General features: G+C 39.2%; 1 protein-coding gene across 1 annotated transcript; it reads left to right on the forward strand.

Moving 5' to 3' along the window:
• Positions 1–33: 33 nt before the first annotated feature.
• On the forward strand, positions 34–8,765 carry ARL14 (ADP ribosylation factor like GTPase 14). The gene is made up of 2 exons (XM_027806665.2): positions 34–397; positions 3,020–8,765. The coding sequence occupies exon 2, from the start codon at positions 3,111–3,113 to the stop codon at positions 3,684–3,686; it is 576 nt and encodes a 191-aa protein (XP_027662466.1). The 5' UTR covers positions 34–397; positions 3,020–3,110; the 3' UTR covers positions 3,687–8,765.
• Positions 8,766–17,589: the final 8,824 nt, after the last annotated feature.

The following is a 17,589-nucleotide window of genomic DNA, read 5'->3' on the forward strand; positions in this document are numbered from 1 at the left end:
TCATTTATGAAACGTTTATTGTGCAAAGTTTGAGTTCAGATTAATTGGTGGTAAATCAGCTGTCCTGGTTTTGTTCTATTACTCTGCATTTTTTTAAACCGAACATGCAGGCAAACCCTACACAAGCAAGATAGCCTCACCCTGGCTAGGCAAACACACCTCTGGACAAATCAAAGGTACACTTCTCATTCTGTCAAATGGTCACCTTTCAGTGCCATGTAGATTCAGGACCTGCAAGCAGAAGGCTGTGTGTGTCACGCTGTGTCTGGTGCACCTGATTACGGCTCTGGTTTGACCTCATGCTGGTGTATAAACTCCAGAGCAATGTGGGAAATCATACTGGAAGCGGCTCTGCATCACCAAATTCTGCTCTGAACCAAACTCACGTTTGACTCAGGTAAGGTTAAAAACTGCAAAACCATGGAGTCTTCAGAAGCTAGCTGTTCTGTCCTGGAAATAAATTTAATTAGCTTGTAAAAAATCAGAGATTGGTTAATCACTTCTTTAAGGTGATAGTCTGATGTAATGAAATAACAGTTGAGACCATAAATATCAGATACAGTTGGAGCAAACATAGAGAGCAGAGAACTGTGAGTAATCTTTAAATCAGAGCACCACCCAGGGACGTGGACCATCCATCCATGCTGTCACAGGTCACACAGAAGGGAGGTTTTGCCCTTGATGGAGATAACCATATTTCAAGGAAATGGCATGCTATTTTGCAGGGAATTATGATTCATTCAACTGTGTTAACAATGTGTTTTGCATAGTTTCTTGTCTCCCCATCTTTTGATTCATTCATATACATTATTTATAAGGAAATGCAAACACTTTCTTCCCTGGTCTAATACATCATGACCCACTCCTGAAAAAAAATCCTACATGTAATCTATACATGTTATTAAGTTTGAAAAAGGTACAACTGTGAGTATGTCACTGTCATCTTTTGTTGCCCCCAATTAGTTCCGGTATAACCCTTTTAGCTTCAAGAGAAACCAGATTATAACTTGTCTGTCAAGGCTGCGGTTTATTTTACGCAACATTTGTAATACCTGAGCCACCAATATCATAATTATCAAAATGATTACCCTATCAGTCAGCAGCTTATTTGGCCAGAAGACCTTTACATCTGTTTTGCTGATTATGTACTTTCTGAAGCAAAGACACATGGTAATAAGTAATACTAGTGCATCTGGGTATAAGGGCAAATAAGTATTGCAATACCCAGCGTACATTCAACCAGCCCAGCGTAGGTCTACTAACTGCCAAAAAATGGAGACTTGAATTAAATAATACTAGACTAAATTTTCTATCCTCTTTCCCCACACACACACTATTTAGAATGCTGGCAAAAAAAAGGTCTTTTAATTGAGACTCAGTTACTCCACCCTTCTCGTTCCTTTCCTCAAGGAAATCTTCATCGTAGATCCATGGGCAACAACTGAGCGTAACAAAGCTACCTGAAATTATTAATTTCAGGTAGCAGAATCTTAGTAATGACCAGATCGTAAGATCGATATTTAGTCTCCACCATGCAAAGTGTGGTTAATCTTCTTCATATAAACATAAATCATCGAGTTTACAACTCTTGACAGTGTAATCCAAGCAGACAGCTTCATGCATGAGCAGGCAAGAGGAGTAACTGTGGGAGTCGGAGGCAGCCAGTTTACATGTGTTTACATGTGCCCATGTAGACTCACACATGAACCTCATGAAGTTCAACAAGGCCAAGTGTAAGGTCCTGGATGTGAGTCGGGACAATCCCAAGCCCAAATACAGGCTGGGAAAAGAATGGATTGAGAGCAGCCCCGAGGAGAAGGACTTGGGGGCGTTGGTTTATGAGAAGCTCAACATGACCCAGCAACGTGCGCTTGCAGCCCAGAAAGCCAGCCGCACCTGGGCTGCATCCCCAGCGGCGTGGCCAGCAGTCGAGGGAGGGGATTGTCCCCCTCTGCTCCGCTCTGGTGAGACCCCCTGCAGCCCTGCGTCCAGCTCTGCCCCCAGCATAAGGAGGACACGGAGCTGCTGGGGCGAGCCCAGAGGAGCCCAGGAAGATGCTCGGAGGGCTGGAGCCCCTCTGCTGTGCGGGCAGGCTGAGGGTTGGGGTTGTCCAGCCTGGAGAAGGGAAGGCTCCGGGGACACCTTAGAGCAGCTTCCAGTGCCTGAAGGGGCTGACAAGAAAGCTGGAGGGGGGCTTTTTACAACGCCATGTAGTGATGGGACAAGGGGGAATGGTTTTAAACTGGAAGAGGAGACATTTAGATTAGATACCAGGAAGAAATTCTTCACTGTGGGGGTGGTAAGGCGCTGGCACATGTTGCCCCATCCCTGGCAGGGCTCAAGGCTGGGATCAATAGAGCTTTGAGCAGCCTGGGCTAGTGGGAGGTGTCCCTGCCCATGGCTGGGGGTTGAAACTAGATGATCTTTAAGGTCCCTTCCAACCCAAACCGTTCTGTGATTCTATGATTAAACCATTTGAGATGTATTTGTTGCTGGGACATGAGATGCACCAATGAATCAGGTACTGTGTCATTTTGTGGCTTGCTGAGTATGGGCAAACCTTAAGATTCCCCCTCCTCACTGCCTGTGTTTATATTTAATTTCTTTTCCAAAATGGATGCAGATGCAGTCATAAAGGCATATTTATCTCTGGGCACACACTGAAACAGAGCAGACAGCTCGCAGTTCCCTAGACCTTGGGATCTGGGAGTATAGCTAGACTGCTGGGGGTTCAGTTTGCACAATTTACATTGTAAAGAGTTCTTAAATGGTCCTGTAAGTGTGGTTCACTGTTCAAACATGTTCAAAGACTGTAACCTTTGTGCTTGTGACCAATTGGTATGTTACTCATAGCTGTTCCACCCACAGGCTTGGCAATGTACAGTGCACCATCATAAATACTCTTTGCATATTATCAAGTTGGTAAAAGCCAGCAAGCATTTGTACAGAGCTTTTACTTACTTTCCGTATCGCAAGGCTGCTTCTTCCTCTTCCTTACATTTTGTGCTTCGTCTCACAGAGGCAGACAGACACATTGCTGACAAAAATCAACTTCACAGAAGACAGGGAATTTCACCTTTAAGGGCTTGCTAGAGAACCCCGCGGCACAAATGGGCCTCCAGAACACCAAGCACTCCAAAGTCAAGCAAGCTAATATACTGATGTTAGGACTTGATTCTGCAGGAAAATCTACACTGTTGTACAAGTTCAAGTATAATGATGTTTTTCTAACGATTCCAACAATTGGCTTTAATGTTGATATGATTGAAACCGAGAGAAATTTTACATTGACATTTTGGGATGTTGGAGGACAACAGAAAATGAGACAGGTCTGGTGCAATTTCCTGGAAAACACAGATGGACTTCTGTACGTTGTGGACAGCTCTGATAAGCAACGTCTGGAAGAATCAAAGAAAGAATTTGAACTCATTTTAAAGAATGAATTTATGAAAAGCATACCAGTTGTCATGCTAGCAAACAAGCAGGATCTGCCTGGAGCTTTGAACGCTGAGGAAATAACCAGGAAATTCAACATGAAGAAGTACTGCAGTGACAGAAATTGGTATGTACAACCCTGTTGTGCCATCACAGGAGAAGGTTTATCAGAAGCTCTCCAAAGGCTAACCATGTTTTCAAAACACTACAGCAGATCAAAGGAGACTTTTACAATCTCTAAGGAAGTTTAAACTCTTCAAGAATTTCTATCATCGCATTCTCATGAACATTAATGAATACATTTTGTTGGACTAAATCTGAAAATACTGGATTCTGGAGAACTCTTATCAGTAAATATCTATAAAGAACCTTGACAATAATTGATGATACTGTTACACCTGCACATGCTTCTGAGATGCCACTCTGCAGTGTTTCATTGGTGACGGTATACTTGGGGTTATTCTGCTCAGAAATGTGGCTGTTGGATGATCAAAGAGGTGAAGTTGAGCTTCCGAATTTTAGCAGGTGGAAACAAAATAGGTGAGCAGTGCTTCAAATGTTTAAATCGAGTCATTTTGTCAAGATATAAAATAGTGAAGTCGTTCATTCAGCAAGAAAAGCGAGGGATAAAATGGTTTTTTTGTAATAAATGCTCCATGGATGTATTTCTCATGTAAAAATATAGTCAGTTTAGAGCTTAAACTCTTAGTTATATACAGGAGATCCTATGAATCTGAAATACCTGTTGGATGTTATTGCATTCTGGAACCAGTTACTCCAAACAGATTTTAACAAACAGGATCTTCACTTCATCAAGTCACTGACAAAACAAAGATCTGGTGCTGTTTGTAAGGTGTAGGTCTGATGTCCCTTCATTACAGACTTCCAGGTACCGATCTCTTTGCTTCTGTGCTGTTGGATTGCTACCCGTAGCCAAGAGCAGGATGGTGGAAGCCAGCACAGGATTGGTCCAGCAAAGCGCTCATCCCCGTTGTCTGTGTGGGGAATAAAGTGGGGAGGAATGGGGATGTTGGCTCCTTGTCAATTTTATAGATCATGATGGATCCTGTCCTGCCTGTACTGAATCCAACTGAAATTTTGTTACTCATAAATTTAGGTTTAATTAAATTTGAGATAAAACTGGCACCAAATTGCTGATCCTCTTACTATAGTTTGTAGAAAAAAATTCCAAATGAAATTTCTGTTTAGATTTCCTGATCGATGGAGTGAATTAGTATTCCAATTCATTCATAAGGTCCATTAAGCATCGAAGGATTCATAATTACAAGACTAATTGAACTGTATCAACCATGAGAACACTTTAAACACTAAGGCTGAAATGTTAACAGGGCCTGCTCTTTTAAAAGCAAGAGTAAAGAGACCATCTAATTATTGGTTATACAGTCCCAGAAAATCCAGCCCAATTATTTCTGCCTCCTTGGGCAGTGTCTGCAGTCATAGCATGCTCCGGTGGTTAGGATGCTTGCTTAGATAGTCATATTATTTTTTTTTCCCTACATCTACCACAATCTTTGACCATGGGCAAGTCATTTGATCACTCTGTGCCTCAACAGTCCCTTGACAAAATTTCCCCCCCAGTTATGTGCTCTGAAAAAAGTTGTAGCAAAGGTCAGCTTGTGAGCTTTTCTCTTGAGACAAAACGATTATGCCAAGTAATAATATAAGAAATTTACATTTAGTTCTTACTAATAAACAGGCAGGAATTTCAAGTTGTAGAAAGGTGAAGCAGCAAGAAAAACACCCAGACATACCCTGTTGTCTCATGCATATATAATTCAAAGACAAAAACATCATCAGGTGAATTTGCTGAAATAGTAAACAAAGGAAGGTTTCTCAACAGCAGTTGTCACTCATACTGACAGTAATTACTACAGGCTAAATCCTGAGTCATGTTGAGAAAGTATTTAGACTTGTATTGCCTGGTCTGATGATTTGGGCTCAATATAAAATAACATCCTCTGTCCCCAAAAAGATTCTTAAAAGTCAGCCACAATGGGAACATTAGTTTTCTAAACCTGACGATTCAATGTTAAAAATGTACTATTTCAGATCAATATATTTATAAACATTTGCATGTGTATGTTACACATTGAATTCTCCCACTAGTTTAATCGTGTCTATTATAATAAACCTGAATATAGTTTGCTGGCCTCGGGACTTCCATAGGGAGAAATACTCCTTGAGAGATTTAATGAGAGTGCACGAGGGTCTCTAATTAGACAAGAAGCAAGTTCTGAAGGGAGAAATAAAGTTGTGTAATAGACTAGCTCACATAGCTAAAACAGAGAATAAGCTTTCAGGCACAGAATCCCTTCTCCAGGTTATCAAATTAGATTAAATGATGCTCACATTGACTTGAAGAGAATCTTTTACATTATGCTTCAAAGGAAATAAATAAACTTTATTCCATTCACTTTGCAGAATATCAAGTATTTAAAACTCAGTTTTTCTAAGAGCTTGGTTTTCTAAAGAAGTGAAGCCGTGCCCATTTTATCTGCCCCTGGAGATCCCTACCTTACTGAATAATTTTTAAGCTTTAAAACTAATATCAAGTTGGACAAAGGTGCAGGTTCTCAAAATAATTATATGCCTGAAAGTTTAATTAAAAAAATCAGTGAGATAGAGGAGTGACCATACTGGTGCCCCGAGTGAAAGCAAGGCTGATAAAGTACAAAAGACTAATCCCCTAGGAGACAAATGTTCCGTTTTAGCCTCAAGAGAGCCTAAGCGGGAACATAAATCCACAGAGCTCAGACTTAATTAGTTCCCCTGCTCCTGGAGCTAGTTGGTCTTTCTCTATACTGCATGAGTAAGTGGTGTACTTGGGGGCTTGTTTAGGATGAGGAGATAGAGGACATAGAACCCACTGCTTAAAATTTCCTTTCTACACATGGAGTAAAGAATCTCCCTGACGACTCAGCATGTTTTGGGAAGGATCTCTGAAAAAGCATAGGCCAGGAAAGTGCAGAGGAATTGGAACTTCTGGCTCAGTTCTGCAAGACTGCCGAGCCCCACGGCACTGTTTGCTCCCTGTTGGAAGCCTGGAAACTGTTTGATATCTGATCCCATCACGTGTTACATGGTGAAATCAATAGCAAGGAAGTTACAAAGGCATTTTACAGCTTCATCCTGCTATGGAGAGTTTTATAACTTTTGATTGCTTGGCTGAACAATATAATGAGCAGAATTGTCTTTACGTTTCAGAGCACAACAAAGTAGAATTCGACCTGAGCTAAAAATACAATCCATAGTATCGTAAGCATAAGTTATTCCTGGATAAGTCTTGTTTTATTATTTAGAATTTATATAGGTTACTCACTAAAAACAATTTTAGGATTTTTGAAGGTTTGGAGTGCTTTGAGAAGGTAAGAAATCAGCATATGAGGAGTACTGCCCCACTTGGCAGTGGAACCAAAGCCTGTAAGCTGAAAAGTTGGCATGGAATGAAAGGCCTTAAAGGGTTTGGGACACCCCTCAGCTGTTTATATTGCTTCAGGTTTTGGAACTTTTTTTATTAGGTCTCCTAATAAATCACACCTTGTTCACCCTGGCGTTTCTTGCATTTTTTATTGATGCATACTGGCAGTCTTGTGCAACTGCAATCAAGTGGTAGAAGCATTACAACTATATTGTAGCTGAAGTGGACAAGTCCCCCAGTGTCTGCTAGTATTTCTTGCACAAAGTTTGCTGCACCTGTTTCTTTCTGCTGACAGAACAGTCATCCATGAAGAAATAAACAGTACGTATCTGAGATTGTGAAACACAAAGGATCTGTGAAACCAAGACATGCTATATCCTGTGCCCTCACAAGAAGATAATCCACTTCAGACACGTTTGAATGTGACATTTTAAAAGTTGACAAATCCAGGGTAAGGGGAACTGTCGTTTTGACCATTCATTAATAAGATTACTGTTGTATAAAATCATGAGTTTTGAAATAGCTGTCATGGAGCTCATTTAACATAGTTCCAGTGGGCTGAAATGCCATTTTAAGGGAAGGTGCAGAGCAGCATAAGAAACCATTGCAAATTTGGATAGTAACACTCCCTCCTCCTTAGTTGTTAGAAGACAACTCCCCCAATAATGAAATACTCTGCAGAATCAAAGGGAAGCATAATGTGTAAGGAATGAGGGACAAGGCTTTTTCAGTACCAGGTAATGTAGAGCTGAGCGACTCACTCAAAATGTCTCTTTTGCCATCTCCCCCTCATTTCTGGCAAGTTACCTGCAACAAAGGAAGGACTTTCACCTTTCAAACAAGTTTTAAGTCTACTGTAAAGGAAGACAATACTTTGAAGCGCTGTATGTATACTTAACTGCTTAAAGCAGGCTTTCTTTCCAAAGTAAATGACCCATGCTGAGTTCTGTGCTGCTACAATTAGACTTCCTCCACTTATAATTAGCTCAAGTATTCCTATCCAGCACAAGCATGAAGATTCTGGACATATATTGCACCAGATCAGGCAGGCTAGGTTATATGAGCCTCTAATTTAGGATGTAAACTCTTGAGGGTGGAGGCCTTACTTACAAAGCACACACCATACTGCAGGTACAATTTGCAAATCTAAATTAATCAAACAGCAACACAACATGTCCAAACACAACTTATTTGGAACACATGTAATTTTATCAAATTGTGCATTAGCATATGTTCCAGTTTCTACAATATTCTGTTCTTTAGCTGTGGTAAGTGTCCTTGTACCACTCCCACCCATCCATGATGTTTTTGCAGTGTAACTGTGTCACATCTAGTGTGAAGCTGGGTGCCATCCAGAGTCACCTCCCCTTACCCTCTGTCACCTCTGTGTTCCCCTCCCCAGCTACGTATTTACACTTGCAGGTCTGCACAGCAGAGCCTTCTCACTTCCCTTGTCCTTCACCAGCTATCTAAATGGTGATGCCAGTATTCATGGTCTTTTTATTAGATAGTCATCGAGTGTTTTTACGCTTGCTCTCATGCTGCTCCTTGTACTTGGAATTACCTAAACACATTTACAAAACCATTTTGTTGTTTTCTTTCAGATCCTTCCTTAATGCACTCCTTTCCCACGATGTATGCAAAAAATCTGACAATAGCTCTTAGGGTTTTATGACAAGGCCGCAGCCCATATCTTTTGATGAATATTTTTTTATTATTTCCTTGTTCTCTCCATATTTATTCATCTGGTCCCTTTAAACCTTAGAATGTGTGTTCTTTGGTGCAAAGATCATCTTTTTGTTCTGTGTTTTATATGCTGCCTGATTGATGAGAAGAGTTTCTAGACCTTATATTACTGCTATTAGCCTGAATCTCATGGAACATCTGCTAAAATAAGTAATTTTGTGAGTTTAAATAAACCATCTAGGTCTGAAGCCATGTGTATCCTTTCTTTTTAGCAAATATAGCTGGGAACTGCAGCAACAATTTCGCTGATCCAAACAAAGGCTGAACTCCTTTACAGTTGTGCTTGGCTGTTAAAGGATAACTGTGCCTTAACCGTTTTCAGTTACTTTATCTAAAGCGTACACATTAATCACTAAAGAAGGCTAGTCTCTTAACCTTTTCTTAGCTGATTCATAATTCTGAAATGTTCTGGTTTAGTTTAGGACCATTGCAGATTCATGTGAAAATCCCTCATATCATTTGGATGCAAAACAAAATGTAAAAACGTTCTGTAAACAGCTTAACAACTCTGATGAATGAATGTCAGTCTCCTTGGCTAGGTCTCACGCCCAGGTCTCCACTGCTGGGTGTTCCCATTGCGTGTATTCACAACACTGCGCAATGGCCTTTGCCTCCATTCACGTGTTTTTTCCTTTGTTGAGGATCTACAATATAAGGTTTGATATATCTTAAATGTATATAGTTACTTGCAATATAATGCTTAGGTACTCATCTGTTATTTACACATGTTGCAGACCAACATGAGTGCATCCAAATCCAGCTTGAATTACTCTGTTTTATCTAGAAAGGTAAAACAAAATAAGAAATAGTATGCTACAGGAGAAGTATATAAGGAGTTAAATAGGAGGGGAAGTGAGAGAAGATAAGCTAAAGAAATACAATGGAAAAGGATAGAGAAAAGAAAAATAGGTTAGAAAAGTTCTCAGGGCAAACATAGTACTAGGTGTATGCAGATATACAAAGCAATAGAAAGCAAAAAAAAAAAAAATCATCATTAGCCGTTATCTCCTGAGTGGTTTTTGCATTCCCCTCTTGTGATAATAATGTGTTAAGAAGCCTTCTCTTATTTTCAATTAAACATGCAATGTAGACAGTAATTCCTACTTGTGCCCACATATGTAACTTCACATGTATTATCTCTGAACATACATTACATACTAAAGGCAACTATTTTATAGATCTTAGGCACATCAGGCCCCAAAGATAATGTAATCTTTAGAGAAAATATTATGCCAATAACTGGCTCCTTATAGTAACCCTAAACAATATTAATCCTGAATATGAATACATAACAGATCTTCTTAAAAACAAATGTGGAAATTAAATAGAGCAGTTTCAAACAGCTCTTCCTTTCAACCCGCATAGGAAGACATTCATATTTCTTTGTTATCACCTGCTTACTAAGGGCTATACATTGAGCTTTTTTTTTTTTTTTTTTTTAAGATTACAATTTTCCAATAAGTCATTTGGTTCATTGACCATTTAAAATAATAATGTATTGCCTATACTAATGGATAAATTTGCATATACTTTTCTTTCTCATGTGTTATTAAAAAAAACCTGTCAAGTATTAAGGAAAACCCAAGCCAAATAGTAGAAAATCTTTACATCAATTGAGTAATATTATAAAAACCCTCGTATAAAGTTTAGCATTTCCACACAGAGACACCTTGTGGCATATAAGATATACTGCAGTTAATAAAACCGAAACTGGTTGTAAATTCGAGTGGTGACAATAGGAGCTTGAGAACTCTGTTCTTGGAGGTTTAAACCACACAAGTAACCATCTTGTACATCACTTTTTCAAACAAAAACCAGCTAATTACAACATTGATGGGACTTATTTTCAGATATTAAGTATTTAAAAACCTGATAGTAACAATTCGTTAAATTAAGATTTCTGTACTTCAGGTAAAATCCACATTTGTTTTCATTCCACATTAAGATGAATGTTTCAAAAGTACAGCATTTTGTGGAACAGAAGTTTTATAAGTGAGTGATGTCCAAACTGTTCAAACAAGCAGACTACAGTCATTTCAACATTTAATAAGCATAACCCAGTAATACAAATGTCCAAAGCATAACAACCCATTCGTGTGCAACACATGCTACTGGTTAAAGCATGCTCCAGACAGCGCTAAGGGTGTTGTAAGCAGGAACGGTCAGTAGTGGGTTGAGTAGATCTCAATGAAGACAGGCTGAGAGACTTGGAGTTGCTCAGCCTGGAGAAGGGAAGGCTCCAGGGAAAAATTAGAGCAGCTTCCAATACCTGAAGGGACCAACAAGAAAGCTGGGGAGGGGCTGTTTACAAAGGCCTGTAGCAATAGGACAAGGGAGAATGGTTTTAAGCTGAACAAGGGTAGATTTAGATTAGATATTGAGAAGAAATTCTTTGCTGTGAGGGTGGCAAGATACTGGCCCAGGCTGCCCAGAGCAGCTGTGGGTGCCCCGTCCCTGGCAGGGCTCAAGGCCAGGCTGGACGGGGCTCTGGGCAACCTGGGCTGGGGGGAGGTGGCCCTGCCCGGGGCAGGGGGCTGGAGCTAGGTGGGCTTTAAGGGCCCTGCCAACACAAACTGTTCTGCTATTCTGTGATTCTATGAAATGAAAACTACCTCATTACTATGGGAAGGGGGCAATCACATTGCACTGGAGAAGAGTCCAGGGGAGGCAGCTGAGCTGGGGACCCCCTTGCTTCTCTTCCTGGCCGGCCATGTGGAGAGCTTTCCTCTTCCCTTCTCCCTCTTTGTCTCTGTCCTTTTGCTTTTTATTTTTACCAAAACACAATTTTTATTATTAGAGTGAAATGTATACTATCTTGTGTCTCAAGAGTAAATCTTCAGGCAGGTAAGTCTGCCTCAGCATCTTCTGTGCAACAGATGGGATTGCAAACCAGCTTTACATCAGCTTTCCACTTCCTAGGTTGCAGGTGAGTGTTATTCATTGTCTGTCCAAACGTATTATACTGCAAAAAAAGACTCTGTCAGTCATTACACCATCCAAACAGGCAGACTGCCGTTCCCCCCGACTGACTGCACTCCTCAACAATTTCACTGCTGTCCCATCCCTTCTCCATGCCAGCAGCATCATTCTCCTGCAGGAACACTACAAAATTCCATCATATATGTCTCACAGGCTCAGACTATCATGATGCAGAAAGGACAAAAGTTACTCTATAGTTTATTAGATTATAATGATGTGTTTCTAAACTGGAATTGCCATTAATATTATTTTTTTTTCACATTAAGTTGGTAGTGATTTATAAGAGCCCTGAATACTAGTTCATAACAAAAAGGAGATTTTAATTAAAAAAAGAAGTTATGAATATTAAAGGAAAGAGTTGATCTAGGTGATATGACAGAGGTGTAGAGTTCCTGAAGCTACTAAAATGCTATGTATTTCAGGAAAATTATGTGGCCATTATTCCCCCTCAAAAGAAAAGCTGAAACAGAAATATTGTTGTTTATCAGGCATCAGAAAATCAAGGAAAGCTCAGTCAGAAATCCTTACGAAAATGGGCCTCATTAGTGCTGCGGCTCAGAAGTACTCATTTTCTTCATTACAGTGTAACAAAGAGATATGCATACTTAGGGTATTTTCACATCTCTACTCAATATCAGTCCTTCAGCATTTCAAAATTCCTTATTCATTTATGTATTCTAGTTTCCTTGCAAAATTAGTCTGAAACACAGCATTGACAATGGCAATCTGCATCTGCACATTTACATTTTTGTTGCATAAAAGATGCATCTTGGATTTGATACCATTTTATATGCTAAATTCTGCTCACTGGCAGTGTTAACAGCCAGAAATAAGAGCTTAAATTTTAGATGCTCCCATAAATGTCTCTAGCTTTGTGATCCTATTAGTGTTTCTGCGTACAATGTGAAACACATATTACCTAACACTTCATACTAGCATTTAATTATGTAACCATATTGTATATATTAATTTTAAAAGTATTGCCCTGAGGATCATCCTTCCACTGGAAAACCCAAGGAAGGGCAAGTGACTTTCCCTTCTGCAGCACTCAAGTGGAACAGAACCCAGTATATGGGGAGTTCCCAGGCCTGCCAGCAGATACTGTTTCCCTTTCCTTCTAGAAACATCATGGAACTCGCCCAAATCAAGCAGCTGTGACAGAGAAGTTTTCTGTCACTGTCTTAACCATCAGCAGTGCTACCAGAAAATTACTTTGTTCTAGGGGCTTCTTAAGAAGGAAAATTTTTTTAGCATGGAAACAATATATTCCTGAATCTTTCAGGAAACTCATTTCACTAACCGTTCCTCACTTTTTATCTTGAATGAAATTTTCTTCCCTTGCCTTTATTAGGAATTGTTCTGTTTGAAAGGTAGAGCAGCTAGGACAAAGGCAGGGAAGTGGGGCTCCACAATCTGCTGAGTCATGATTGATTCCTGTTCTTCATGGGCTATTTGCAGCTGATGGATTTTGTGATCAACTCTGGCTTTGGTACTAAGAAACATTTTTGGCAGCGGTCATTTCATGATCTATAAATTTGTTTGCAAAACATCTGATCCGGCGTGTTAAAAACTGAATTAATATAGGCTGAACTGCGGAAAACATCACCGATGTTAATTAAAAGCAATCCCAAAAACAAAGGTTATATTAAATAAAAAGTTATATTAAAACAGAATAACTGAGATCAGAAGTAGGCTCATTCAGAGATTGCTTTGAAACTCTGATCATAAATTTTAACAGGACTGCCTCCTGCTTAGTGTTTGCAGTCATGTGGGAGCCCTAAGTTTATTTTCTAATCACAGGAGCAGATGTTCAGCTGATGTGAATCAGCACATGGCCACTGAGGCCAGAGGAGCTACCTTTAATTTGCACCATCTGGGGATCTGGTTTACAGTCTCTCCTTTTGAAGAAACAGAATATTGTGCATCATCTTATAACTTATCACATGGTGGCTTCCACAAATTGAAAAAGGAAAATATTTAGGGCTCTTTAACTAGATAAATAGTGCTCATAATGTGGTATTTCAAATTCAAACTGGCCTTGTGAGAAGAGATCCTCAAGGCGTCTGTAATGCCCAGGCTGTAAGTAAGCACAGGAAAGCAAGCCTCGTGAGGGACAGTGTTAAGTGAGTGAGAGCACTAAAACTAAATTGGCCTGGTGACATCAACAGGCCTTTGGCTTCATTAACATCTGATATGGGCCAGCACTGAAACTAAGATCAGGAGCATCTCTCAGTAATTTTAGTGTCTTGTACAACATGATTAAAGTGTTATAAATGGAAAGGCATTGAATCCTACTATGTTTTGGACATTTTCGGATATTTTAGGCTGATTTTCTGTGCAGTTCATTACTCTGAAAAACTGTGATGCTAGAAAGTGAGGTTTCAAGTACCACTCCAACTAAAGAGCGTTTTTTTCTAAGTATAAACACATATTTTTTTCTAAATACAAAGAAAAGCTAAAATACAGTGTAACCAGTGGTTCTAAATGGACAGAGAAAAATAAAGGGGACACATGCACAGGAACTCTGCAGCTTTTGAATACAAGAGAAGTCTCCATCTGCACAAGAGAATGACCCCTGTGTGAAAGCAAATGGAGTCAAAAGATAGGAGAGCTGTTTAAGCATTTTCTGGTTAAAATCTTTTTTTCTTACTGTAATCCAAAGGACTTCAGCCAAGTTCCGTCAAAAAGCAACTTTAAACTAGTAGGTTAGGGTAACAATTGGAAAAACAAGTTGAAAAATTAGCTGAAATAAGTGCCTTTTTTGGTTTTTTGGTTGTTTTTGGTTTGTTTTTTTTTAAGTGAGGAGGAGGGAAGCTGGGCAGAAGGCTGGATGTAAGAGTTAATAATTTATCCAAGAAGACAGCAGTATTAATACATCTTTCTAGCTCAAAAGGAATGATGTGCATCCACGTCAATGCATGGTCCATCATACTGCTGTTTTCACATGCCTCTGGACAACAGAAAGAGTAAAGGAAATGTCAGCAGTGGTAGCAGGATTTGTTGCAGATGCTGCAGGTACTCAGTGTAGACCCTTTTATTACAAAATGGCATAGAACTTGGGCAAATAATTTTTGAGCAACTAATTAAGACAGCTAACAAAGAATACCTCAGGAAGGAATTTGAACTTTGTGTGAACATTTTCTAAGAGAGAAAAATGACAGTCTGGCTCAAGCAGTTCAAATGAGTAAAATAAGAAAACGGTAGAAGAGGATACAGAGGCTCAGGCAAAATCAAGCACTGTACTAAAAGGAGACATCCTAGAGGTAGTAGCTGTGTAATGGCACATCTGAAAAAACTATTCTAGCACAGTGATGTAAGAGAAGACTAAAAGCAAAACTAGCATTCAGACAGTAGAAATTAAATTTTCTCCTAGATACAACCTTAAAAAATGTGCTGTCTTTTGCAAAAGTTTGTCTTTGAGTTATCTCCCCTGGAAGCAGGCTGTGGTTGTTTTTGCTTCAGTGGGGGAAGTCCGCAATGCAAGCGTGGCATCTGCTGCTCATGACCTATTACCGCGTGGTGTGGGGTTTGCACAGGCTCCTGCTAAGGGTTCTGTGCTGACTTGCCTCTGGGATCGTTACGCTTCCACCTGCCTGCTCCTTCAGCAGAAAAACTGTCAGCACCTCTAGCTCTTTCTAGAAAAGACTTTTCATGCTAAGGAGCTACAGCAGAGCACTTCAGGGAAAAGTGAAAACGAGTGCAAAAAACATTGACTTGCTTAATGGAGCCCAAAAGCCCCATGGTGCTTTACTTAGATCAGCCCTGTTCAATCTTACGTAGATTACTTTTTGTAGTAATGTCCCTTTTAAAATAATCCCCCTGTTCTGTGAAGCTCAGTTTTGTATATTTACTACTTGTGTGTGACAGTTTTTTATGGCTTTTTCACCTGGTGCAATATTCACAGCTGACCCCAGTTTAGTTTAGGTATTATTTGATAGGGCTGTTTCAATGTCCAGCAAGTAACAGTCGGACTCCAGACTCAGAGAAGCTCTGTGCAAAATGAAAACAAGTAGTTGTGTTTGCATACCAGATGAAAGATTATCATAAAATATCCCAACAGCAGTTCAGTGATCTACATTTTTGTTAATACTAGCTATTCCATTTTTATAAATCCCGGGATTAATGGAATTTTTCAATGTGCAACACAAATCTTTTGCAGCTTGACATAGTATTTTGTTTCTTATACTAGGGAGATATGTTTACTTGCTATGAAAAGCCATCTGCCCGAACTCATTTTGCCTAAATGTATGTTTAAAACAAAATATATTACTAAAACATTTCAGATCAATTTACGTTATTAGTTGAAGGATATTTTTAAAGATAACTTGATAATTACATGTTTTCTAATTACATAATCAAGCACAAAGTTCACAAATTATGAATGTGTTACCTGTTTGTAAATGTAAACTATTTATAATGCAAGTCTGTCTACTGTGTATACATATATGGAAGGGACAAAGGTAGCTAAAAGCCATCTCAAACTTATGTATTCTGCCTTTCTTCTTTTTTTTTTTTTTTCTTCTCCAAAGATCTAAATGATCTCTGAAATCAGAATGCCCTCTATATGATGTAGCTGCTTGGCAAGCCAGAATTTTCATTACTGAGCACAATGCCCATGCAGTACAACCTCCGCATTAGAAACTTTCAAAAGTGACAAAATTGGCTCCTTACATCAACTGGAAACTTGTATTGTGGAGACAAATTCCTCCTTGCCAAATGGTATCTCCTTTCTAGCACCTATATATTGCCAGACAGCTCAAATCCTATACAAATTATAACCACCTCAAGCTACTCTAACTTCGTGTTCAGGTGCCGGGAGCAAACAATTTAGAACCACTCCTTAATGAGAGGTTAGGGCAGCTCTCAGTATCTTCCCTGTCATTGCTTGAAGGATCAGAAGGTGAGCAGAACCCAATTCACATCTTTATATTTGCATTACTATTATTTTCCAATCTGAGAAATATGCAAAAATATAAAAAGATACAGAGCTACTGTAACATCACATGAAGTTTAAACATTACCATACCAAGAGTATTTGTATTATATGCATAATTTGTTATGTTGTAGGCACCTACATTTAGCCAAAATATACCCTTCTAAGAGAAACTCACTTAGAATCAAAATATCTGTTTGGTTTGTTTGTTTGTTTGTTTGCTTGGTTTTTTTTTTAAGACAGCCACAAGATCAAGAATTCAGAAGGGAATTGGTCTGTTCTTCAAAATTTGTCTTCCAAGTGCTGGCAGATTTGCAGTGCAGATCTGAAGTAAAATCAAACCAATACAAAAATAACATGGTAATTGTTCTTCTGAGAGCTAAACAGATTAAGCAAAATGCACTTGATTAATCCATGATTATGTCCTCACTGAAGTCACACTATGAATTTTTTTCAGATGATACTACATCAAAAATATAGATCAAAGACCACTGAAGGATAGTCTTCCTCCAAACATACATAATTTAGTAAGAGCATAGTATGTTCTTCTATTTCACATGAAAGTACATGGTAAGAAAACTATGCACACTGGAATGGTTTATTAGATCTGATGATGCGGCAATGTGATTTTAAGACAGGTGTGGATTTTAAGGAAATTCTCCAAGATGATTCTTCAGTTATTTTCAAATGGTTACTCATAAAATAACATGATTATTGCTCAGTCCCTTGTCTGTGTCAATCTTTTTCCAAGAATACAGAGGGAAGGTCAACAGAGAGATGACTTCATTAAGAGGTCATTGTTACTAGTTAGGGCACTGAGTCAGTTCTGGTTGCTAGAATGTGCTGGCTTTTCAAGTCCACCTTTCCCAAACCACATGTTATACAATCAGTCAGTGCTAAGCGTGGCAACAGTCGGAGGTAGTAAATATGGGATGAACATGTATACATTTGGGTTAGCAAAGACGCGGAAAAGGTAGCTATGAAAAGAGCAGTGATGGAGCAAAATAGTTTTTCTTTCCTTTCATAAACTTCTGGGCTGGGTCTTAGACACCATATA

This window comes from Falco cherrug, chromosome 11 (genome assembly GCF_023634085.1).
Source record: "Falco cherrug isolate bFalChe1 chromosome 11, bFalChe1.pri, whole genome shotgun sequence".
NCBI classification, from domain to species: Eukaryota; Metazoa; Chordata; class Aves; order Falconiformes; family Falconidae; genus Falco; species Falco cherrug.

What these genes read in the sequence shown, in the direction of transcription:
- ARL14 (XM_027806665.2), top strand. Translation starts at nt 3,111, where the DNA reads ATGGGCCTCCAGAACACCAAGCACTCCAAAGTCAAGCAAGCTAATATA.